The sequence below is a fragment of the Callorhinus ursinus genome, unplaced genomic scaffold, assembly GCF_003265705.2.
Source record: "Callorhinus ursinus isolate GAN/ISIS: 27379988/994484 unplaced genomic scaffold, GSC_fseal_2.0 scaffold12, whole genome shotgun sequence".
Taxonomy (NCBI): Eukaryota; Metazoa; Chordata; class Mammalia; order Carnivora; family Otariidae; genus Callorhinus; species Callorhinus ursinus.
This window is the reverse complement of record NW_027397074.1, coordinates 40658189-40681611: the sequence shown is the minus strand read 5'-3', so window position 1 is coordinate 40681611 and position 23423 is coordinate 40658189. Positions and strand designations below refer to the sequence as shown.

General features: G+C 37.7%; 1 protein-coding gene across 8 annotated transcripts in view; it reads right to left on the bottom strand.

Annotated features, from left to right (window-relative positions):
- The window catches only part of PALS2 (protein associated with LIN7 2, MAGUK p55 family member), a 135645-nt gene that overhangs the window by 101640 nt on the left and 10582 nt on the right, over positions 1–23423 (bottom strand). The window contains exon 1 of one of the 8 annotated variants that reach the window (XM_073898974.1): positions 14027–14147. The exons of 5 other annotated variants lie outside the window; for them this stretch is intronic. In XM_073898974.1, coding sequence (XP_073755075.1) covers positions 14027–14051 — 25 coding nt within the window. In that variant the 5' untranslated portion in view covers positions 14052–14147. Of the gene's footprint in view, positions 1–14026; positions 14148–23423 lie in introns of those variants that run through there. 2 more of the 8 variants (XM_073898973.1, XM_025873034.2) reach the window with 2 other exon arrangements.

Here is a 23423-nt window from a genome sequence, read left to right as displayed (position 1 = left end):
AGATACTGTGAAACTGTTCTTTAAACAGGTTCTATCAATTACATTTCCATCAAGAGGTCCTCATTTCATTATGTTATAATAATGAATTGCCTTATAAAGACATATCAATATAAACGCTGAGAACACGTGCAGCAAAAGGAGTGCCTATAAACAGAATTAAATTCTGAATTCTAATCTCATTTTTCTCCAACGTGGCATCAAAACTATCTAACTACGCATTTATTTCCTTATCTGTAAAATATAAATAACATTGATCCACCTCATAAAGTTATACAACAAAATTAAATGACTCACCTACTAAAAACATGTAAATGCTAAATATTCTGTTTTAGCTAATATTCTACAACTCAATCTCTTTCTCTCTCATTGTGACTATTGCTAATTATTCAAAGTATCAATGAGAAACAAATCAGAGTAACAGCAATTTAAATATAATTTTTCCCACCTTAAACACAATGTTTTTTAAAAATTAAAATAGTTGAGGGCTTTTTCCTAATTTTATTATTTTAACTGACCACTTTGCATCTTGTCATCTTCTGATAACTTTAATTCAGAAAGGAAAGTGAACTATCATTTGTAATGAACTTGTCAATATTCCTGTTATAAATCAACTGTCTTACAAAAGCAGTTAGAGTAACTTTCTGGCATTCTTAGAAATAATTTTTTTCTCCAAATCTTTATTTAAATTCCAGTTAGTTAACATGGAGTGTAATATTGGTTTCTGGTGTAGAATTCAGTGATTCATCACCTCCATACAACACCCAGTGGTCACCAGAAGTGCCCTCCTTAATCCCCATCACCTATTTCACCTATCCCCCTGCCCACCTCCCCTCCAGTAACCACCAGTTTGTTCTCTAGAGTTGAATCTGTTTCTTGGTTTGCCTCCCCACCCTACCCCGCCATGTTCATTTGTTTCTTAAATTCCACATATGAGTGAAACCCTATGGTATTTGTCTTTCTCTCATTGACTCACTTCATTTAGCATAATACTCTCTAGCTCCAACCATTTCATTGCTAGAAACAATTTCCTACTATGGGTAATGCTTTAAGAAAGAAGACCCCTCCAAAAACAAAAACCAAAAAAAGGTAGCATCTAGAGAATATTTTTACTAAAGAATTCTGAACTGATACCTCCTCTCCCCACCATGCTTAAAATGGTTTTACTTCTGGCCTTTATGATTTCTGATGAGAAATTCACATTCATTTAAATAGTTCTTCTACTAGTGATTTTGGCTTTCAGTATTTTTTTTTCTTTGTCTTGTTTTCAGCAGTTTGATTATAATGTGACTAGGCATGGATTTCACTGGGCTTATCCTGTTTTGAGGTTTGCTGGACCTCTTGAGTCTATAAGTTTATGCCTTTCACCAAATTTGGGAAGTTTTCAGTGACTATTCAAATATTTTTTTCTGCACAGTATTCTTTCTTCTTTTTTGCTAGGTGTCTGATGAAACAAAATGTCAGACCTTCTGGTATTATCCCATAGGTCCCTGAAGCTCTGCTCATTATTTTATTCAACCTTTTTTCTCTCTGTTGTTCAGTCTGGATAAACTTCTGTTGATCTCTCTTTAAGTTCATGGATTCTTTGTCATCTCCATTTTGCTATTGTACTTGTCCAATGAGTTTTTTGTTACTGTATTTTTCAGTTCAAATTTTCCATTTGGTTTTTCTTTTTCTATTTCTTTACTGAGACATTCTATATTTCCATTCATTTTAAGAGAGCTCACTCTTACCTGTTATGGTGTATTTATAATAGCTGCTTTAAATCTTTCTCAGATTATTCCCACATCTGTGTCATTTATGTGTTGTGTCTGTTGGCTATCTTTGCCCATGTGAGTTGACATTCTCCATGTGCTAAGTAATCTTGGGATGTATGCTTTATATTTTTAATACTGTATTTTGAGACTGTGTCTTGTTAAAATCTTATGGAGAGTGTTGATATTTTTGTGGTAGCAAACAATTTACTCAGTTGACTGCAGGCCTCAAATTCTAACTCTCTGAGGTACTACTGCCATTTTAGTTTAGTCTTCCATGCTTAAATTCACAAACAAGGGTGCAGATGAATTTTCATTTCTCTCCAGTAAATACCTAGGAGTGAGACTGCTGGTTCACATGATAAGTATACATTTAACTTCAAGAGAAACTACTAAACTATTCAAAACTTTCACAATGTTATTTTGATCTGTCCCACATATGTACCACCTACTAGTCAGTCTGGAATTTAGGTGGTGGTCTATCAGCATTTCAGTGCTCAACATCTATGTATACTCTTTAGGGTCAGATCCACACACACACAGCTCAAGGGCTAGTCCAGGAGTGCACAAACAACTTTAAGGAGCCTCTTTCCAGGCCTACTCCCTCTATAAATTTGCCTGGTACTTCTAGTTCTCTGATGCTCTTTGCCAGTGCTCCAACCAGAAATCAGGGACTCTGTTTAACCTTCCTACAACCACAACTCCTTCAATGGAAGAGGAAGGTTTCCTCTCTTGGAGTTAGGGTCCTCTTGGCTGTTGCAATTGCTTCAACACTGCTGCCAAAGGATTTTGTGGGAGCTGGGGTGCAAGAGAACTCAGAATAAGAAAAAGAGAGGTTTCTGCACTCTGAGTATCTTGTTCTTTAAACCAGAAGCAGAAGGTTTCTGAAGTTCTCTGTTCATTCTGATGCCAACTTTTGGGTTTGAGAATAGTTGGTAGGAGATACCGTGGTGGGGGAGGGGAGTAAACTCACCACTGATTCAGTGGTATTTAAATTATTGGTTGTCTTCTCCAACCTACCTGCTACTATTGACTTTTTAATCTACAAATAGCTACTCCTGTATTCAGACCAATTTTTATAGCTGCATTCACTGGGAGAGAGGGTGTAGCGTGTTTATTCCTCCTTACTGGAACCCTTGGTAAGCTATATTTCCACCAAATTTGGTGGAAATGGTGGTTTAGTGCCATTATTTCTTCAAATATTTTTTCTGTCCCTTTCTCTCCTTCCTGTCTGTCTGGAACATGCATTACATATATGGTGAAATTCTGGACATTGTCCCAAAGGTCTCTGAGGCTCTGTTTACTTTTCTTTTTTTTAAAGATTTTATTTATTTGACAGAGAGAGAGAGAGAGAGAGAGCGCGTGTGCACGAGCAGGGGGAAAGGGAGAGGGAGAGGGAGAAGCAGGCTCCCCACTGAGCAGGGGGCCGAGCAGAGAGCCCCATTTGGGCCTCAATTCCAAGACCCCAGGATCATGACCTGAGCTGAAGGCAGATGCTTAACCTACTGAGCCACCCAGGCGCCCCTCTGTTTACTTTTCTTAACATCTTTTTTCTCTCCCTTCTTTGGACTGAATATCTTTTATTTATCTTCACATTTTCTCTGCCACCTCAAATCTGCTGTTGGGCCTATCCAGTGAATTTTCTATTTTAATTACTCTACTTTTCAAATCTAGATTTCTACTTGGTTCTTTTTTAATTTGTTTTGCTATCGGAAGTCTTTATTTGTTGAGTATTATTAACATACTATCCTTTAATTCTCTTAACATATTTAAAATAACCAATTTGAAGTTTTTGTTAAATCCAACATCACGTTCAGAGTCCATTTCTATTGACTGTTTTTCCTGATTATGTGTCATACTTCCCTGGCTTTTCTTTTCTTTCTTCCCTTTCTTCTTCCATGTCCTAAGCTTCTGCTTAAAAAACTGAATCTTTAATGTATTATAGTAACTGTGCATTCATTTTATTTTTCAGAGTTTTGGGGTCTTTTTTAGTAATTCATCTGGATTTAAACCACAGAATCTGTTTGCCTCCATGGTTTGCAGTTGGGACATACGTGTTCAGTTTTTTTTATTTCTTATTTTTATATTTTAGACTGGTTTTCTATGAGTTGTGTCTATGTCTGTATAGCTTAACGGTTAGCCAGTGATTTGGGCAAAGGCTGTGTTGAAACATCTCAAGCCCGTATGATTTTCACCATCTGCCAGTTGGTTTGTGTATAGAGTGGGGAACGGATTCAAACTTATAGCCGGTTCTCTACTCTCCCTTGCTTTGAACTTTTTGCCAGGCTCCCTCAGGTCTCCCCTCCACATATGTGGTTTCCCAGGCAACCAGAGCTGTGTGGAGAGCTTATCTTAGCCCTTCTGTGGCTCTCTCCTTTCTAGGATTTCCCTATGAAATTTCTACTGGTCCACTGCTCACCCAAACCAGGTCTACAACCTTGAGCTGGCAAGGCAGCAGGTTTTCTCTATTTCTAATCAAATCTACAATTTTTCACCAGCAAAGTTATAGGTTTTTGTGTCCCCTCTCCCATTCCCTGAATCACATCATTCCTCAATTCTGTCAGCAAAGCTGCTAGTTTTCTGTTAGTCCCAACCTGGTAAAACTTTAGCTCTCACCAACTGAGGGGGCAGAGGGGTGCTGGGAAGGTGTCTGGGAAGAGCCCAGGCATGAAGGCCGCAGACTCACAGTGTTCTCACCCCAAGCCCTAACAGCTGTGCAAGATCAATTTTTTAACTGACTTTGGTCAATTTCCAGTACCCCTAAATGGCTGTTTTTGATTATTTTTTCCAGTTTTATGTTTACTTTTTTGCAGAGGGGAACCACCAGCCTCTTCATGCCACTATTACCAGAATTCAAGTAATTTTTTTTAATAACAAATCTTCAAAGTTTTAACTATACTAAACCTTCATCATCACAACTTATTATCAAGTGAAAAAGATCATAATTGGTAATATTGCCTCTAATGAGGGAATTTTTTAGGATGCTAACTGTGACATCGTTTGAAAACCTAAGAAGAAAACAGAAACAACCTTTAATGTTCCTTAGGAGGGGACTGGCTAAATACCCATCCTATGAATGGCCTGCAACACTTAAAAGAACAACGTGGTTTTACACATACATGAAAATGCTCTCCAAAACAGATTTTTCTGTAGGAAAAAAAAAGTGTGATATTTATAGAAACAAAGCACACAAAACTGCACTTTATATTTTCCATAGGTATAAATATGTTAATATACAGGAATAAGTCTAAAATGATATAAAACAAAGCATAACAGGTATCACTCTTGGGAAAGGAGCAGAGATTGAACAAAGGGTTAGTTATAAGGCTCCTGGTTCTATCTGGTAATTGTTACAAATTAATAATCTTATGTATGCCTGTGTAACAAAACAGTAACTTAACAAATGGGCTGCTCTAGCTATGAATTGTATATTTGGAAAGTCATTATCATGAGGGTTCCTACAGCTTTCTATACAGACCCATAAGGATTCAAGAAAACCACTTAACCTAATAAAATTAAGTACTATTAACTACAAGATTTTATTAGGCAAAAATGCTTAGCCTCATTCCTCAAGTCATGAATTTGCCAAATATAATCTCCTTATAGAGAATACTTCATCCCTTAAATATCCTGTGCCTTATGTACTAATTTGTACTTTTTATCATGGATTTCTTTCCCAGTAAGCCATTTCAGGCTATGTCACACTAAATAATACCTTTTAATAATTTTAACAAGCATGCTTTAAGTTACAAGCCTTCTTTAATGCCTACAGTTAAGAATTACAGTAAATGAAACTCATTAACAATTACTCTTAATTCTTTAAATTTCATCTTACAAATCACATTATTTTTCCCAAACATTTTAACCCTAATCACAACCTTCATAGATTTCAAAGAAGAAAACAGAGCCTTCAAAACAGTGTGGGTGTTAAGTGAAAACAACACTTTTAGCCACACATACATTGTAGTTCCCATAGGCAGCTCCATGGTATATGGTTTGAGATTACTAAGAATTAAGTTCTATATTTATTCTTGATAAATATTTATCAGGCCAGAGGACTTCTCTTACTCATCTGTAATATTATATTATTCTCACAATTGTGAAATGATAAAACAATCTTTTGTATTAATACTATGTGATGAAGAATTTCTTACTGTTGCTTTAAGGAGCCCTTTTATAAGAGCTCTCTTAGACTTTTCTGCTAATATAAACACCCACCTAACACTTGTTAGTTTAACCAAAAGTCATCAAGTGGTATTGGTGGTAGTAGTCTTAACAACAGGTATTCTTTACAACTCTACAACCACTGAATCCTGCCTGAATACTACTGTAGATATACACACTATCTTATTTTCACTTCATTTTTAGGTCCGTTGTCCATTGCCTCCCACCTACATTAGTCAATTCAATATCCATCTTTGCATTTTCCCTTAGTAAATCTAAGTCATTACTTGAGTTCAAATAGTAACCACATTATGTGTAGATTATTACCCTTTCCTACATTGTCTATCTCATTTTAGTCTTAAAAAATGCTGCAAACTGGGGCGCCTGGGTGGCTCAGTCGAAGCGTCTGCCTTCGGCTCAGGTCATGGTCCCAGGGTCCTGGGATCGAGCCCCACATTGGGCTTCCTACTCAGCGGGGAGCCTGCTTCTTCCTCTCCCACTCCCCCTACTTGTGTTCCTGCTCTATCTCTGTCAAATACATACATAAAATCTTAAAAAAAACGCTGTAAACTGGATGGTTTAGGTGTTATTTCCACTTTATAGATGAAAAAACAGAGGCCCCAAAACTTTAAGAGACATGCTAAAAGGGGGTCAATAGGAGAAAAAAAATTGAGAGTTCAGTTCATCTGGCCCCAAACCACGCTCAACTTTTTCAGCTGTAATTGCAGATTATAAGCAGCATTTCCCATTCATAATCCTTCTAAGAAAGCAATCTCAATATCTTCCCTAAACAAAAGAAGGCTAATGTCCAAGACCCTGGAAGGATAGCAAATCAGGACATTTTGCAAGGAACTGACCATAAGCATAGGGATATGATGAGCTCAGTTCTATCACTGAGGGTTTGCATTTCAACAAGTGGCAGGTATGAAGAAAAACCATGAAACAATCTAGTTTGGAGAGAGCATTGGGCATGAAAAAAATACAATTTCTAGTTCTAGTCTTGCCATGTGCACTACGACATTATGATTTTAGTCCTGAAAGAGTAGACACACAAATTTGCACAGGTCAACATCAGCCATCTCTCATCATTCCTACATCTGGACATACTAATGGAATCAGAAATGCCCTGGAGATACTCGGAAGCAGTTGAAAAGTTTAGTACAATGGAAGAAAATGAGTTGCCAGTAATAACGTGCTCAGGGGCAGCTGGTGATTGAAATAAATGCTTGCAAGAATTGTAGATGACTGAAATAAAAGTAAGATTAATGGTCAGGTATGACCATTAAGAACTGTTGCAGTTAGGAGGGTCCAGAGATGCTGGATGCTACGATTAACACTGGGTTAACATACTTCTCACCACTCTATTTTATTATCTATCTCTCCTCTCTGAACTGTGATAAATAGCCACTGAATCAAGTGTATTTAGTGAAAGAAAAGGAAGGATTAAATATAAAACTTTTCCACTTTAAAAAGAAAATTACCTTTCTTCTATTTTTTGCTTACAGTAGTAATCTTTTAGGGTTAAAGGCAATTACCAAGAGTGCAAGAAATGCTGAAGGAAGAGTGATAATGGATACAGATTTTAATTTTGTCACTGTACATTACATGACTCCAAAGAAAGAGATTATAATGGTTAATAAATGAAGCAAAGATCCAAAGAGAAAACATATATTCATAATTTCCCAATCCCACAAATATTTTTAAATAAAAATACCTGGTAAAATAAGGGGAAAGAATGGATTTTCAGCATTTACTAGATGTTTCATGTCTGCTTCCTATTTCTTTTTATTATAATCTCTCATAGAATAAGAGCACTCCCTTCTACATAGCCCAGTATATTGCCTCGTATACAACTCAACAAATGCTCAACTAATGCTCTCAATTATTTTTCCTTCTGTTATCTATAGCTTTCAGCCCAAATTGGACATAAAATTTTGTACAATCAACAACTGATACATACCAAAGTAAAATACAAAGTCACTTTGGAATTACCTTGAGTTTCTAATAGCACCTGCATGTCAAAGGAGCCAATTTATTTCTCATGTTAATACTCAAAATATCTAAAGAAATTTCAAATTGAAGCAAAGCATGGTTGGCTACAGTGACTCTTAGAGAAAAAAAATCTTTTGGGAGGGAAAGCTGAAGGGTGCTCTTCATCACAGATCCTTGTACCTGAAGCATAATTTTAAAAATAAAATTAAGAATGGTTTTCTAGGGGCACCTGCGTGGCTCTGTTGGTTAAGTGTCTGACTTTTTTTTTTTTTAAGATTTTATTTATTTGACAGAGAGAGACACAGCAAGAGAGGGAACACAAGCAGGGGGAGTGGGAGAGGGAGAAGCAGGCTTCCCACGGAGCAGGGAGACTGATGCAGGGCTCGATCCCAGGACCCTGGGATCATGACCTGAGCCGAAGGCAGACACTTAACGACTGAGCCACCCAGGCGCCCCAAGTGTCTGACTCTTGATTTCAGCTCAGGTCTTGATCTCAGGGTCTTGAGTTTAAGCCCCACATTGGGCTCCACACTGGGCATGGAGCCTACTTTAAAAAAAAAAAAAAAAAGAATGGTTTTCTAGCAGAAGCTCTTCTGACAGGCTCCAAAATTTCAGTGTGCTTGGATTTGACAAAATAAAGTGCCAAGTTTGAAAGAAAAGTAAAGAGAAATGCAAAAGTAAAATGAAATGAAAAAAATATTTCATATATCAATACTTCCAGGTAAAGGTAAATTGAACTCAATTAATTTTGTTCTCCCCTAGAACCCTCCTACACTGTTGGTGGGAATGCAAGCTGGTGCAACCACTCTGGAAAAGGGTATAGAAGTTCCTCAAACAGTTGAAAATAGAGCTACCATACGATCCACCAATTGCACTACTGGGTATTTACCCCAAAGATACAAATGTAGGGATCTGAAGGGGTACATGCACCCCAATGTTTATAGCAGCAATGTCCACAACAGCCAAACTGTGGAAAGAGCCAAGATGTCCATAGACAGATGAATGGATAAAGAAGATGTGGTATATATACACAATGGAATATTATGTGCCCATAAAAAGGAATGAGATCTTGCCATTTGCAACAACGTGGATGGAACTGGAGGGTGTTATGCTGAGTGAAATAAGTCTATCAGAGAAAGACATGGATCATATGACCTCACTGATATGAGGAATTCTTAATCTCAGGAAACAAACTGAGGGTTGCTGGAGTGGTGGGGGGTGGGAGGGATGGGGTGGCTGGGGGATAGACAATGGGGAGGGTATGTGCTATGGTGAGTGCCGTGAATTGTGCAAGACTGTTGAATCACAGATCTGTACTTCTGAAACAAATAATGCAATATATGTTAAGAAAAAAAAAGAAGATAGCAGGAGGGGAAGAATGAAGGGGAGTAAGTCGGAGGGGGAGACGAACCATGAGAGACGAAGGACTCTGAAAAACAAACTGAGGGTTCTAGAGGGGAGGGGGTGGGGGGATGGGTTAGCCCGGTGATGGGTATTAAAGAGGGCACATTCTGCGTGGAGCACTGGGTGTTATGCACAAACAATGAATCATGGAACACTACATCCAAAACTAATGATGTAATGTATGGTGATTAACAGAACAATAAAAAATTAAAAAAAAATTTTGTTCTCCCCTAAAGCCCCTCTAAAAATGTAATAAATCTGTGTGTCTGTAATTTTATTTTAAAGGTATAAGTTTACAAAGATAGGAAGAATGAGAGAAAAGTTGACTTAGGAAGCTGTAAAACGTGGGCAGGGGCACCTGGGTGGCTCAGTCGTTCAGCGTCTGCCTTCGGCTCAGGTCGTGATCCCAGGGTCCTGGGATCGAGCCCCGCATCGGGCTCCCTGCTCGGCGGGAAGCCTGCTTCTCCCTCTCCCACTCCCCCTGCTTGTGTTCCCTCTCTCGCTGTGTCTTTCTCGCTCTCTGTGTCAAACAAATAAATAAAATTTAAAAAAAAAAAACGTGGGCAAAGGAGTAACTGGATTGAGCAAACCCAAAGAGACCAAACTTAACAAGCTATGGGAAAGCAAAAAATCATCTCATTTACACAACAAAATCTTCCAAAGCCTCAGGGATTAGCAGCACAAGGTACTTGAGATGAGTGAGGTGAGCCACAGGAAGGAGACTTAGATATTGTTAGTTCATTGTTCACTAGTTGATTCATTAATAAACTGTAGCTGCCTTTCTCCATTCCTCATTTTTATTTTCTTGGAGCTTTATTTATTTTCATAGTTTTTCATATATACTACCTACCAATAATTCAACCTCACCCTCCTTGAGGGTAATTGCCTGCCCCTTACCCTGCACCAAACAGGACCAAACACTAGAGGTTTATTTTCTGGAGAGACTAAGGTAAGAAGTGTCTCTGGAGAAAGGGCAATGAAATCATAAGGAAAATGGAATTACTGAATGATGAGACAGCCCCGCCACCTGCGTCTCCCTTCTATCATAAGCCTTTAGTTGGTCTTTACCTTCCACGAAGATGTGAAGAGTCTTCTCTAGAGAACATGACCAGCCTAACAGGAAAGACACAGACATTGCGCTCAGATTTACCCCCAAACAATCCAGTCACAGAATGGCTACAGAGAAGCTTAACATCATAAAGAGCTTCATGTTTTTAGTTTTCCACTCTTAACAATGAGCTAATAACCTTGGGTTATTATACACTGAGAAAAGCCGATAACATGAAAGATACAGACCAGAATAAATAATCAAACAGGTAAAATCTACTTGGAATAAGGAAACTATTCAGGGCAAAGAAAACCAAACATCATTAACATTCTCAGGGAAATAACAGAATACTGTATTTTTGAAATCAGAGTAAGATTATTCTAGGAGAGGAACATCCAGAAGAAACAAAAGAGCTCTTAGAAAATAAAAATACAAAAGTAGAAATAAAAAATTCAGTAGAAATCATGGAAGATAAATTTGGGGAAATACCAAAAAAGCAGAAAAGCACAGAGGTAGGAAAATTAGAAGAGAATTACAAGACCTGACAGAGGGCATCTAAGGAAGAGAAGTTATATAAGGGAGAAAAATGTTAATAAAATGCTTATTGCTTTTGATTCTGGAAAATATTAAGTTCCTAGACTAAGGGTGCATGGAGTGCCCTGTGAAATCGATGAAAACAGACTCATAGCACGACACAACACTGTGAGATTTCACACTAGGGACAAAGGGAAAAAAAAACACACACATGTCAAGAATCAGGAATCAAAGTGCTTTGAACTTTTCAATAATGACATCTAAAGATAGAAGATGATGAAATTATGCATTTAAAAACATTTCAATCCTAATACTCTTTACCCTGCCTAAGAATCGAGTGTGAGGGTAGTTAAAAATTATTTTCAGACTCGTTTATAAGGTTTCACAAAATTAATCTACTACAAACACTTTTTCTCAGACTAAGAAAAAAAAAGAAAGAAAAATATGTGCTGCCTTCGAAGCATGAAACAAAGTGGCAAAAGAGAAAAAGGGGAAAGACATGAAATATAGGAACTATAGGAACTAGAAGACCCAAACCAGGAGAAAGGCAAAGATGATTCTCAGGAAGATGGTGACAAGTATGTATCAGGTATGGAGAATAATGAGTCCATATTCAATAGGTCAGAAGCCTCCAAGAGTGACATCTTCAAGAAAATGAAATTGCTAAACTTGAATTAACGTACTGAAAAGTGATTTAGAAAACTAGCAGAGATTTGGGGACTGAATTATTGATAAGTGGTATATATAAAGAACTAAGCAAATAATTACAAACTCCAAGAAAATAAAAATACAAGAATGGAGAAAGGTAACTATAGTTTACTAATGGATCAATTAACACATACTGATCTAATTAAAATTACTAATATAATTATGCTGGGAGAATTGAAAGATCAGAAATACATATGATGTTTATCTAGAGAGAGTGGGAGTAGAGTGGAAAAAGAGCTAAATGCTCATCTTCCATAATAGTTAAAACTGACAAATCAAGAATCAGCAACATAAGCATGACATTTACTGGTACAGCTAAGAAGTTCCAAGTAGTAGCCTCTGGGGAGCAAGAAATAGAAATAAAGAGAATTGGGGAGTACCGTTGGTCTTTCATCTATATGTGCACTAACAATTTCAATTTTTAAAAAGTACAAAAAATACATCTCTCATGTATAAATAGTAATGCCAGTTTGAATGCAGAAAAATCAGAATTATAACCATTCTTCTGGACTTAAAAACAACCAGGACTACTTCTTCGAAGGCGAAAACCTGGGGAAGACCAACCTTGGATGACATGCTTTATTAAATTCTTCTTTGTATACATTATGACATGAAATATATTTGAGGAAAATATTCCACTAAATATAACAATACTTAAAAGCCTGCAAAGAATATTTTCAAAAGATACGTATATTCTCTACATTCATAAGTATAAAGATTTAACTTAAAAGGAAACTTTTTCGTCAATCTCATTTAACTCATCATAAAACTACTACTTACTGCCATGTTTATCTAGTGTCAACCAAATCATTTTCCTTAACTCATACCTACCAATTCCACTCTAACAAAAAACTGGGACTTGAAAATTATTGACCTATACTCAAATGCAATCCAGATTATAATATTATGTTATGCCAAGATGACAGATATCTTTATACAAAGATATTTTATAAGCTACTAGAATTAGCTATCAATTTGGAATATTTTATTGTCTCAGCATTCAGGCTGTTGTCCATTTCTACTTATACCAGCCTTTAAAGCACTGAGCAAAATATTACATAAAAGTACAAGGCATTGCATGAAAAATAAGCACAAAAATCTATTTTCAGTGGTGAAAAAGAAGTGGGATATATTCTCAAAGGTATAATGTCACTTCGGCATTCCCTCTGGGCAGGAATGCTCAAGTGAGAAGATAGGGGGACACAGGGTCCCCACATAATGGAGTCCTTGCCACAGGAATGTCAAAACAGTCCAAATAGTAGAAGATTGATTTTACATGTCCAGAATACTGGTAACAAAATGAACTAAAAAGATGGTGATTTGGTTTTTCATAAATACTTAAAAGGTTACATAAAAATATTGTTTCAAACATTGCAGGATGTTTTACAAGTCCTTTTCTATAATGATAAGTTTTTTGCTGTAGCAGAACCTTTTCATATGCTTTGGTTTGATAAAATGGCATTAATCATGTAGTTTACATTTAGACTCCATAAGAAGAGTCACCCAGTGTCCTGGCTACAGCTTGCCAGCGCTCATTTCAATACAGGTAGCCCTAGACCAAATCATCAGGGAATCAAGTTTGTCTTCCTCTTTGCTCACCTCTGATGTCCACAGCTCTTTCCCCCATTTCAGGGCCCTCCTATCTATTCTTTCCCCCAGGTTTTCAATATATTCAAACTTCCCTGGTCTCCAAAAATCAGCAAGGTCCCAAATATTGCTGCACAATTCCATTACTTTGCCCCTTCGTGGGTTCTCCCACATTCCCATTTCAAACATCCACTACACTAAATTGCCAACAGAGGATTTTGTTAGAAGAGAAAGGAAAAAAGAGGGTATCATTTATGATTTGTTGAAATTCCCCTCCACTTCTAGAATCAAATGTCAGCACCATTCCTTACTTCCTTTTTTCCAACAGAAGAAAATATGCCCCTCCTCCCCTACAAGAATACAATGAATCAAGTCCTTCCCAACTACTGTGGGACCATGAAACAGTTCAGTATTCTTTCCTCATTTAATACTTGCACATTTTTATAAATGTGTTAACATCTTCTTCATCCTTCAGTAATAATTTTTTTTAAATTACTATTTGGAACCCCACTTCTCTTTTCAAGTCATAGCCTTCTGTCCTTTTCCCACCACACCAAGCTCCACTGAAGAGTAGTTCAGTTCTCCACCCTTCCTATCTCAGCCACTGCTTTCTGGCTTCCCCCACCACTGCTCTCCTCAAACTTGGTAAATAAATTTAGGAATAACCTGACTGATAAATCAGTTACATTATCTGTCCTCACCCTGCCTGAGGACAGACCATCACTGCTACTGACATCCCTCGGGTTGTCATTCTTTTCTTGAGCGATCTCATTCACTCCTAGAACTTCAACTAGTTTCTATACGAGTATGATTTTGAAATTTTAGTGACAGCACTCACCTTTCCCTGACTGCCTTCTTAACATACTTCCCTGGGGAGTCCCAAAGATGGTACTTTTAAATTTCCATTTTCAAAACTACTCACTCACGTGAGCCTACTCCTCCCACTATAGGTTCTACCTATTATGCCATCACCATCCACCCATTGTCCAAAGCTTAAAATCTCAGAATCATCTGATTTTCTTTCTTCTTCCTAACGGCCAGACATCTAATTTTCTTTCAAGTATTTTTACTGTTTCATTAAAGTCTCAGTTTCATCCTCTTCAAAATTTCCACTCTCAGACCTTTGGTTTACAGTTTTTATCTTCTTTTGCATAGACTATTTTAAAATTATTTTTTTTAAAGATTTTATTTATTTATTTGACAGAGACAGAGAGAGACAGCAAGAGAGGGAACACAAGCAGGGGAAGTGGGAGAGGGAGAAGCAGGCCTCCCACTGAGCAGGGAGCCCGATGCGGGGCTCGATCCCAGGATCCTGGGATAATGACCTGAACTGAAGGCAGGCGCTTAATGACGGAGCTACCCAGGTGCCCCTATTTTAAAATTCTCTTAACTAGCCTACCAACCCCTAACCTTTCCCCACCCTAGTGCCTGCTCCGTACTATGACTGGAGTATCCTGGTTAAAGTGCAGAGCTCATCCAGAGAATAGCTAGATCTACAGAGATTCTTTTTTAAGCAGCTCAAGTAAATAACAGTAATGTCCCTAATTAACTCTCACAGTGTAGTAGCCCTACTTTGAATATCTTTATTGACCTCACCACTAATTAAGGAAACAGGTCAAAGCTTCACTACTTTATTATAAGAAAATATGTAGTGTTATAACTAAGCCAGTCGCATTGTCTGAAAGTGTTTTTGCATAACTAATAAGCACTAATAAACCTGAACTTTGACTACAGGATCACTGCCAGATCTTATTAAATATGAAAATTTGAGTCTTTTTTAGTATCTCAAAACTAGTTTAGAGTAATAAATATCATCAAGTTCCTTTTTTCCAAGATAACATTTTATATATGCACTGACAAAAATACCTAGAATTCATAACAGATCCAGTGATAAAGCGGTTTTTAAATTCAGCCACGACAGGGGTGATTGAAGAAAAGTAACTGACTCAAAACCTGACCTCATGGCTCTACTGGCATCATTTTACTCTAAGCCACCATCACCTCTTGCTTATTTACTTTAGCCGGCACTCAACTGGTCACTTTGCCTCTAAGTTCTCAACAATATTCTCTAGAGTGGCTAGAGACATCATTTTAAAACACAAAAAAGGTTTTGTTATTGCTCTGCTAAAACTGTCCAATGGCTTCCCACTGCACTTAGAAAATGTCCCAAAGCTGACCATGGCCTACATCAGCCTTCATGACTAGGCATTCCATGTGCCCTGCTGAGCTCCCCCTCGACAATCTCTCCCCCATCTGCTCATCTCCAGTTGCACTGACCTGACTTCCCTGCTTCAAACGCACCTAATTTCCCATTTCTCATCTTTACCATTGTCTGTTCTTTCTGCTCGAAATGATCTTCGCAGATACCCACACATATATCCTTTTTCCCTCATTTGTCTCAGCATGTTACCTCCCCAGAAACTAAACCTAAACACTCAATCCAAACCAGCCTCTCCCACATACACTCTCAGCCACTCTCCCTCCTACTACATTGGTTTTCATCGGAGTGCTTATTTGAAGCTGCTTTGATTGCTGTCTCCCTTCACTAAAAAAAAAAAAAAAAAAAAAAATTGACTCATTGTTTTATCTCCTCTGGCACTAGGACAGTAACCTGATACATAGTAGGCACTAAGATATTTATTAATCAATTCATAAATACATTCTAATATCTTCCAAAGCTCTATCTCTTGAGTTTCACACTATTTCCTTGCCTACGTCTCTGTAAAGATGTTCCATGGACGCTATAAACTCAATGCATCCAAGTATCACATTACTTCCTAAATCTGGTGTGCTTCCTATATTCCCTATCTCAGTTAAAGGCACCCAGGCATACCTGGTCAATCTCTTTTATTCCCTCTAGCTAACCCACTGCCAAGACCTTTCAATGCAAACCTTTCAAATATATCACTTTATCTCCACTGTCACTACCTTAGTTCATTCTCTCATCATCTCTCACCTTAACTTCTACAACATTCTATTTCTTTTTGTCTATCCCCAATACCACCATTAGAGTGAGCTTTCTGAAATACAAATATAACCATGCTTATGCCTACGTTAATATCACTCAGTGGTTCCCCATCATCTCTAAAATCTAAATCCCTTAATATGGCACAAGGGCCTCACACCTCCCTCCTTAACTGTTCAAACAGGCTCTTCTGCTCCTTCTCAGAGGAGCTCTTTCGATTCTGGCCACACTGGGCCATCTGCTATTCCTTAAATCCATTGCGTCATACTGCTAGAACTTCATCTTGTTTAAAACGAAGCCTATCCTAGCAGATTTAGAATTACAGCACTCAATATATAGTATAGTCAATCCTCATTATTCATGAATTCTCTATTTGTGAATTTGCCTACTTGCTAAAATTTATTTTTAACCCCAAAGTCAATATTTGCACTGCTTTTGTGGTCACCTGCAGACAGGCACAGAGGCAAAAAAATGTGCCCAGTGTGTGCATCCCCAGCTCAGGTCCAATAAGGTGACACTGCCCTTTCATTTCAGCTCTCACACTAAAAACAAGTATCCTTTTCATGGTCTACTTAGTGCCATGTTTTTCACATTTTTGTGCTTTTTCATGGTGATTCTGCTGTCTAAAATGTCCCCCAAGCACAGTGCTTTAGTGTTCCTAAGGACAAGAGGCGGGGGATGTGCCTTACAGAGAAAAAACATGTTCGATGAGCTTCCTTCAGGCAAGAGTTATGGTGCCACTGGCCATTCAATGTTAATGAATCAACAACACATGTTAAGGCGTCTTTAAACAAAAAACACAAATAACAAGATTATATATTGACCAATTAATGAAAATGTGATCAGAGGCTCACAGGAACATAACCCTGAATATTCCCCTAGAAGCAAGGACTCAGTACTTGCTAACTCAGTAGTCACAGGGAATTCTAAGACATAACTACCATGAATAATGAAAACTGTATTTTCATTTGCATGTCTGTCTCCACCACAAAATTAGTGGGCTCTCTGAGGGCAGAAATGGCATCATACTTATCTTTGAACTCTAATTCTTAGTATTATGCCAGACATGTATACTGCAGTTAATAATTTTTGCATGTAATTTTACAATTGTGGTTTCTCATCATTTTAATGTGATTTGCCCTGTAAGTTTAGACATTATGGCAGGATCCTCACTGTTTCCCACTCCAGGAAGACATCGCTCAACTGCACGGTTAATGGTCTGAACTTTATCTTCTGTCCCTGCCCCCTAACTTCTTTTATAGCCAAAGATCATGCTCTCCAATTTCAAACTTCAAAATCAAAGTTAAATGAAAAGGCATTTATAGAGATTTACTTTTCATCAGTTAGCCCTAATGAGCTTAGATCTAAAAAGAGACAAGCTGTCAGCCAAAATGGAAGACTGAGCACACATGCCTACATTCTCTCCTAAGGTCACAGTGAAATGACAGAAAAGATACTTTTTTTTTTTTTTTAGATTATTCATTTATTTGACAGAAAGAGACAGCGAGAGAGGAAACACAAGCAGGGGGAGTGGAAGAGGGAGAAGCAGGCCTCCCGTGGAGCAGGGAGCCCCATGCGGGGCTCGATCCCAGGACCCTGGGATCATGACCTGAACCGAAGGCAGACGCTTAATGACTGAGACACCCAGGCGCCCCAGAAAAGATACTTTTTAAAAAGAAGAAAATGCCAACAATCCTGGAAGTGAGGTGGGAGAGAATGAAAGAGATTAGCCAAACCAAAAATTTTAGGAAATTCCTGGAAGTTAGAAAGAAGATGAATGAGACTTGAAAGTCCAGCAAAAAATTAGACTTGACAATCTGAAAATAACTCCCACATTTACAAAATAGCTAGGAATACTAAATAAAATACCAAAAACACCCTCTCAAATACAAAAACAAGCCAAGAAAATCTCCATGGACCCACATGAAGAAGATAAACTGGTAAGCAGGTACCATGGCTGCTCTGAGGTTTACAGATTTCAGTACCTAGAAGTTCAGAGGCAGCAGCTTAGGACTTGGTCTATTCAAGATGGAGAATTGAAAGTGAGACCGTCCATATAAGGCTGGGACCTTACATGACTAACTGCCACCTTGTAAAAGAGTGGCTTAGCAAAGACGTGCCTGCTGGCCAAGGAAGACAATGAGTATTAGCCTGTCTCAGCTTGAATTCCATGTTGGAGGGAATATCGCCCGAGACTGTGCAAGCATGGCCTACTCTCAAGGATTCAGGGTTCCAATATCCCTACCTAGTTCAGAAAACCCCGAGCAGAGAAATTACAAAGATGCCAAAGAAGAGCCTTAGCAAATCTTCCTTGGAGGAATGTGCTCTTTAGCCAGGCTGTACAGAGTCCTTTCAATAAAACCCAGCCAAGCATGAGCTCACAACTCAAAAACCACAAAACACTCAAGGAAAAAAAAAAAGATAATTGAAAACACAAGACAATAATAGTGTCATAAAGGAAAGCAGATAGATTATAATAAACATTGTAATCTATGACATTCAGTTCTTCCCAAGGGGATCTCCTCTGGGCCTCCCTTGAGAAGTACGTATGTGTTCAAATAGTCTTCTTTTATTGTGGAGTCAATACAGTTACTGTGTAAAACTGAAAAGAGACACATTTTCTAAGACATGTGGTATAGTTTTAAAAATTACAATACTCTCAGCCAGGGTAAGTATCACCCTGACCCAAGAAGCGTTTGGAAATAAGCGAGGGCATTTTTGATGCCCCCATGGCTGCGGTAGAGAACAGGGGCACTAAAAATTAAGATGTGCTCAGGACGATCCCAGACAATATAGTACTGCCAAAATGCTAATTATGAATTGTTGAGAAACACTTTACTAACTAAATCTAAAACTGTTATCAATGATTAACTCTATGAAGTACGGCTGGGAACAGAAATTTTTACCTTTCATTGCATGTTCATTTTTCTATACCAACTTAACTCTACCATGTAACGCTATTTTTTAAAGGCTAATTAAAACAAGTTTATCATAAATAACTAGGGAGGAAAAGCTGTGCTGTTCAGTGGTCAACATACATCCCTCCCTCCGGATAAACTGGGTTGTTCAGAGCATGAATGCTGTATATTCAACCCTGGAATTCCTAGACTCAGAAGAGTAGTCTCTTCAAACATTTAAATGTTTCTTAGCTAAAATATCTCCACAATTAAAATAAGCTTACTGATGTGGGTTGTGTGCTTATGCAGTGAGGACATAACCTCTTCTGTGAGGCAGCAGCTGCAGCACCAATGCTTTCCACAGCTGACAAGAAGCCTAAGGAAGGAGTCAAGACTCAAGACAATCACTATATACATTTGAAGTGGTGGGGTAGGATGGTACTGTGGTGCAGTTCAAGAATGTATCACTTAGTAAATTAATGAAAGCCTATTGCTGTTAATAACTGATCTATTAACAAGGCAGATCAGTTTTAGATTTGATGGAAGGTCAATTAATGAAACACTTACACAGATGAAAATCGAAGATGAAAGTAGAATTTATGCATACTAGAGGCAGACAAGAAGTTATCTACTAAAAAGAAAACCCGCAATTACTCCACAACATTGTCTCTCAAAGATGACAAATTCTCAATGTTCTCTCACTCTTCTCTCCTTCTTTTATCACCATACCCTGACCACTACCGAATAGTTTTCTTTACACTTTTGCTTTCCCTCGCTATTCCTTTATTTCACATAGAGTAGCTAGTATACACAAATATATTTCGCTAAATGGCCAGTATGTTTAGATCAACAGCAAATTGAAGTGGGTTAAGGTTCTTTCAAAATGACTTTCTCCATCAGTGATATGTTCATTCAACTTTTATCTTTATATTCCAATGAATTATTTTGCAGTTTAACAATAACACCAAACAAAAAACTTTGCATACCTCGTTTTATTCTAGAATTTCAGTGTTTTTCATTTATCACTACAAAACTATTATAAAACCTTTTCATATGTGGCTATTTATATCTAAGGCAATCTTTATCTATAAAGAAGGATAAAATTTTTCTAGAAGAAATAACTCCTAGATGTTTTTTTTTCAGCTAAGCATTTTATTTAAATAAACTTCTTGTATACAGAAAAATTAGAAAAGATTCAAATGCTGTCAGAAAGAAAAAATATCTTGCATAAACAAGTTAGAACAGATGCAAACACTACCAGAAAAAACCTAGACTCAAGAACTAGCTCAACCCAGACCTGGGACATGAAGCACCTTAAAGCACATAAAAAGCCTTGTTGCAAAAAAAGTCCTTAGGAAATCACATCAAGAGACTCTCAGAATTTGGAAATAGGGAGACCCCTCAAGAATTAAATTAGTGAAAGGAAACACAAGATAAAGTCTGCAGAAAAAAGCCCCCCTAAGAGGGGCAGAACTACTGGAAATATTCATCCAATCAAAGTGTCTAAGATCTACCCTTAGGATAAGAACATAGCTCAGATAGATGGTTGGGCGTCTGCCTTCCGCTCAGGTTGTGATCCCGGGGTCGTGGGATCGAGTCCCGCATCGGGCTCCCTGCTCTTTGGGAGCCGGCTTCTCCCTCTGCCTCTCTCTGTCTCTCATGAATGAATGAATAAAATCTTTAAAAAAAAGAACATAATAAAGAAATCAGTGACAATCAAGTATACTGTAAGCTACTGGAAAAAAAGAATGTTAACAGAAAGACAGTTTCTGGTCAATCCCAGAAAAAAAGAAGAAATTGGTGGTCTCTAAAATTGCCCACAGGAGAACTTGCCTACTCTATATTCCAGGATTTCTCAATCTTGGCACTATTGACATTTTGGTAATTCCTTGTTAATGGGGAGGGGGGGTGTCCTATAAATGGTTTAGCAGCATCTCTGGTCTCTACCCACTAGATGTTAATAAGCATCCCCACCCCCACCCCAAATTGTGACAACCAAAAAGGTCTTTGGAGATTACCAAATTACCTGTGGGAGGCAAAGCTGCCCCCTGAATCAGTGGTATATTTTAAATAATGCAAAGAGATGCACCAAGCTAATACAGTTTGACATTTCTAACAACAAAACATTTCAATTTTCTTGCTTACCTAGAAAATGTCTCATAATAATTTGGCTTTATATAAAAAGTATGGTCATGGTTGTAAGAAGTATTTGCGGACCACACTTTACATATGCTATCTAATAATAAAAATCAAGTCACACACTTCTCTTACTTGCCCACAACTTCTAACATTGTTTTAAGCATCTTTTGGCATTTGAACACTTTTAAAATTTGTTTTAAAATTCCTTAACATTCCTATAATCTTCCTATCAGTATCTTGATTTTCTAAGTTTTTCTTTTCTCCATTTTTTACAGTTCCTCTACCCCTCCCCTCCACAACAACCATATAGCTCATTCATCATCCTTACTGTAAATATCTTTCCTTTGAAAGTTAACAGTATATCATGCAGGAATAAATGAAATGGGACTTACTAATTAATACCCAGGTAAGTGATCACAAAAGACATTCCCATCCTTTAATAATGATAAAGTGGTCAAATATAGTTGAGAGAATACAAGAACATATTAAAAAATAAGAACCTGGTACGCCTGGGTGGCTCAGTCAGTTAAGCTTCTGCCTTTGGCTCAGGTCACGATCCCGGGGTTCTGGGATCGAGTCCCATATCGGGCTCCTTGCTCAGCGAGGAGCCTGCTTCTCCCTTTCCCTGCCTCTCCCCCTGCTTGTGCTCTCTCTTGCTCTCTGGCAAATAAATAAAATCTTAAAAAAAAAGAAAAAAAAAAAAAGAACCTACATGATCTCAGATTGAGCCCTGAGTCTGCTCCCTGCTCGGCAGGGAGTCTGCCTGAGACTCTCTTTCCCTTTATCTCTGCTCCCCTCACCCTGCTTGTCCGCATACCTGCTGGGGTGCAAGCATGGGGTGCAAGCACGTGCTTACTCTCTAATAAATAAATCTTTAAAAAAGAAAGTAAGAACCTACATGAACCTTTAAAACAAGATGAGGACTTACCTTGGGAAAAGATCCCCAAACCCTGAAAATCCAGGGACTGCTCTTTGCCTAGGAATCCCTTGAAAACTTGGAGATACCTCTGTATGTCATTTGATAGGCCACAGTGAATTCGTAATTTCCCTATATTCATCTCTTATTCTCCATTCTCTGTGCCACCACTTCCAAGTTCTTACTCCTTCATCTTTAAATTATCACTGCAAGTCTCTTCCCACTATTCTCTTCTTCACTATAACCCACTCAACACAAGACTATCATGTAAAAATGTCATTTTAAGGATACTAGATTAGAAAAACTTTTGTTATCTGAGAATGTTTAAATTTCTCTTAAAATCTAGCTTTTATCTATTCAGCCTAATTCCTCTATTCTCTAATATAAACTATATTCTCACATTGTTCTTTTTTAATTACTATATGCACAACCACACATCTCTTCCCACTTAAATGCCTTCACTCATGTTACTCCACCCAACAATACCCTTTTTTTCTTAGCTATTCAATACCTAATCAATTTATGAAACACTTCTTGCTTTTTTAGAATCAAAACTTTAGAGCTAAAAGGACTCATCTCAAAATTAATTCAATCAAATGAATGGCAAGTCCCTCCCTACAGATGAGAATTTCTTTTTCTAAACTTCAAACTCTTTCAGAACTTAGTTGCACATGATAGAATGCTATTGATATGCTAATTTGTGTTTCCTAATTTCAGTAATAAATATTAAACACAGCCTATGAGCATAGGACAATGCTTGGTTGAGGGGATGCAAAAAAAGATTCTTCAGGTCAACTATATAAAGTAACCCTTTGTGTGAAATTCCAGTATATGCATATATACACAGATTTACTTTTGACGAAAATTTCTACTTGAGTGTAACAAATTCTAAGCTGTTCTTTTTGGAGGTATTTTGGGAAAAGGGGAACTTCATGTTTGGAAGAAAAAAGAGAAGGGAAATTAAAAGATGGCAGAGTAGGAGTAGAAGATATTTGCAGTGCACTCTCAGAAGAGACAGAAGATGGGACAAAACAAATTTCCAGCCTTCGATCTGGAAACAGTCTATTGGGAAAGAAAAGGATATGAGAATGAGAAGGACAGAGCCAAGTCAGTGTTCCATTATGTTATGTTCTGATGAGTGCTGGCATGAAATTATCATGGGTAGAAAAGAACTATAAATACCCACTCAGCTCTAGCAAGCTGAGTGAGTTAAATAAAGGTTACTAAAAGCTTATTTTTTTTTTTAATTTTAAATACCCAAGTTATGCTATCTCTAGAACAGTTGGAACCACAAGTTGGAGTAACTTTTAAGTAGAAA